The 2299-nt window shown below is 39.9% G+C and overlaps 1 protein-coding gene across 2 annotated transcripts; it reads right to left on the bottom strand.

Moving 5' to 3' along the window:
- Window positions 1-257: 257 nt before the first annotated feature.
- LOC113737114 (metacaspase-9-like) lies at window positions 258-1597 on the bottom strand. Of its 2 annotated transcripts, XM_027264371.2 has the most exons (3): window positions 1441-1597; window positions 1192-1356; window positions 258-1083 (listed from the first exon to the last, which is right to left on the bottom strand). In XM_027264371.2, exons 1-3 carry the CDS (start codon window positions 1529-1531, stop codon window positions 500-502), a joined length of 840 nt encoding a protein of 279 aa, XP_027120172.1. In that variant the 5' UTR covers window positions 1532-1597; the 3' UTR covers window positions 258-499. The 2 variants fall into 2 exon arrangements, with proteins under 2 accessions (XP_027120172.1, XP_027120171.1); XM_027264370.2 differs by having other exon boundaries at window positions 1192-1597.
- Window positions 1598-2299: the final 702 nt, after the last annotated feature.

Below are 2299 nucleotides of genomic sequence, written 5' to 3'. Positions count from 1 at the left end.
TCTAATCTTGTGTGGCTATGGTTAAGACTAGAGCAATTAGAAGTTCTGGGTTCAAATTTCCAAACTCTTCAATCCCACCCTACCCAAAAATTTTTTTTTAAAAAAAAAAGGGCCTGCATTTTAAATGTTAGAATGTGCATCCTTGTTGGGTGGTAAAATAGATAAATTTGGCATTTGCTGGAATTCAATTTTACAGCACACAGTGTACATGTATCTATTGTAGCATTTAGTAAAAATCTTTCGGCAAATGCAAAATGTACCCATCAACTAAAAGGTTCCAGGCGGTTTACTGTAACAAATTTATTGCCAAAACAGAACCAGGTGGAAGAAGCTGAACTAGAAAAAACCAAAAGACAGAGGAATACACTCACGAACAAACCGTATGAAATTGCTAAAATGCTTCAAAAACCATCTAAAGAAAACATCTAAACCCTTTATTTGGCCAGCTAATTTCATGTAGTGGTACGTAGGATCTCAGTCACACATACTGTCGATTGATTCAGCGTACCCACAGGAAAGGTGCATCGGCATGCCTGTCAGAGCAGTAGAGACATGGATGCTGATCCTTGTTTCTTAAATTATCTCTAATAGTCTCCACAAGCTCTGCGTTGCTCATCATGGGACGGCGCAGGTTCCGCAATGTAGAGCAAAGTTCATCAGTAAACAGACCATAAGGGCGACGATGTTTCCCATCATCGTCGACTGCGGTTTCGTTGGACTGGCATCCACTGATAAGAATGCCACGATCAACCCTGGCATCGGGATCAACATGCCGTCGGAACAGGATGCTGGCTTGATTTCCGTAAATGTCTCTCAAGAGTGTTCTAATATCTGAACTGTCTACGTGACTCAAAGGTCTCAAATGCCGCAAAACCGATTCGATGGGCATCCTTTTGGCTCTGCGACCGCCGCCAATGTTACCGTAATTGTAGGACCTTGTGCGATAGCAAACATCTGGACGAAAGCCGGGTCCAACTTGCTCCTTTGACTGATCTATTAGCCCCCCACTGTTGCAGGAGTCCGCTATCATAACGAAATCAGCACCTTGTGGCATGTTATTTACCATATATCGAAAGTCTGCACCTGTTGACAGAAGTAATGTAGAATGTGAACAAGACACGGGTGTAAATTATATGAAACTGAGAAATCTGGGCTTTGGCATCGCTGTATTATATATATGTTTGAACTTACTGTATATGAGATTGAAATCAGAGGGGACAATTGCTTCCAATCGTTTGCAGTAGGGGCCTTCCCAGAAATCCTGATGAGTTCCGTGGCCGCTAAAATAGAACAGTACAACATCACCGGCCATTGCCCGCTTAATCATCTGACAAAGCTGATACTTTATAACAGCACCTGTGGGCTTCAGAGGGGAGTTAGGCATATCAGTGAGAACTATCACATCATTGGGATGAAAACCAAACCTATTTATCAGCAGACCTTGCATTGCGTCCACATCATTATAGCAGCCTTGTAGTTCATCCCGATCCCCCAAATAGCAGCAACCAACTAATAAAGCGTATCTACCCATCCCTCGAAAGTTTTGAGTACAAAGAAACTATATACGACTGTCAAGGAAATATGAAGTTGAAATGATTCGAGGTGAATGAGGGATGCATTAGGAGACTCATTACTTGTGGGTATTTATGGATGTCTTTCAACAAAGTGCCATTCCAAATTTGGAATCCAATTCCGTAGTCTACGGTTGCTTTTGATCAATTTTGTCAGGCTTGGTAGGCCACTTATGGTTCCCATTTCTGCAAGTGCTCTTTCTTTTTTTTTTTTTCTTTTTTTGGTAGTATTACAAGGACAAAGTAGATAGTTTGTCGCTGATCAAAGTATACGTGATTCTTGAATGGATGATGCGTGACTAAAGCATGCATTGTAAATAGTTTAGTGACTTTTTTCGCCGTTTACTCTACACTTAATTGACCAGTTATAAATCTTCAATTTTTTCAAAATTGCCTCACATTTGCACCTTTCAAACTTTTTATAACTCTTTCTCCCCTATGTTTTCTTAAGTCTCATTTCTTCAGATATACCCATGAAGAAATAAAACTATTGCTTTTATCCTATTGAAAATTTAAAAGCCAACTTGAGAAAGGGGAGAATTTAAAAAGAATTGTAAGTTAAATTTTAATGACAACTAAAAATTGTCTCATTTTCATGCATGATTGAATTGCACCGTTAACCTCTGGGTCATGACCATGTCAATTGTACTCTCTAGTAGAAATTGCCAATTTCATTAATTCGCCTCACAGTTTCTTGTGTATCTTGGGAGAGTGCTCCAAGAACCAAG

Source organism: Coffea arabica, chromosome 3e (genome assembly GCF_036785885.1).
Source record: "Coffea arabica cultivar ET-39 chromosome 3e, Coffea Arabica ET-39 HiFi, whole genome shotgun sequence".
Classification (NCBI taxonomy): Eukaryota; Viridiplantae; Streptophyta; class Magnoliopsida; order Gentianales; family Rubiaceae; genus Coffea; species Coffea arabica.
The sequence above is the reverse complement of the archived record's forward strand: the minus strand, read 5'-3'. Positions and strand labels throughout refer to the sequence as shown.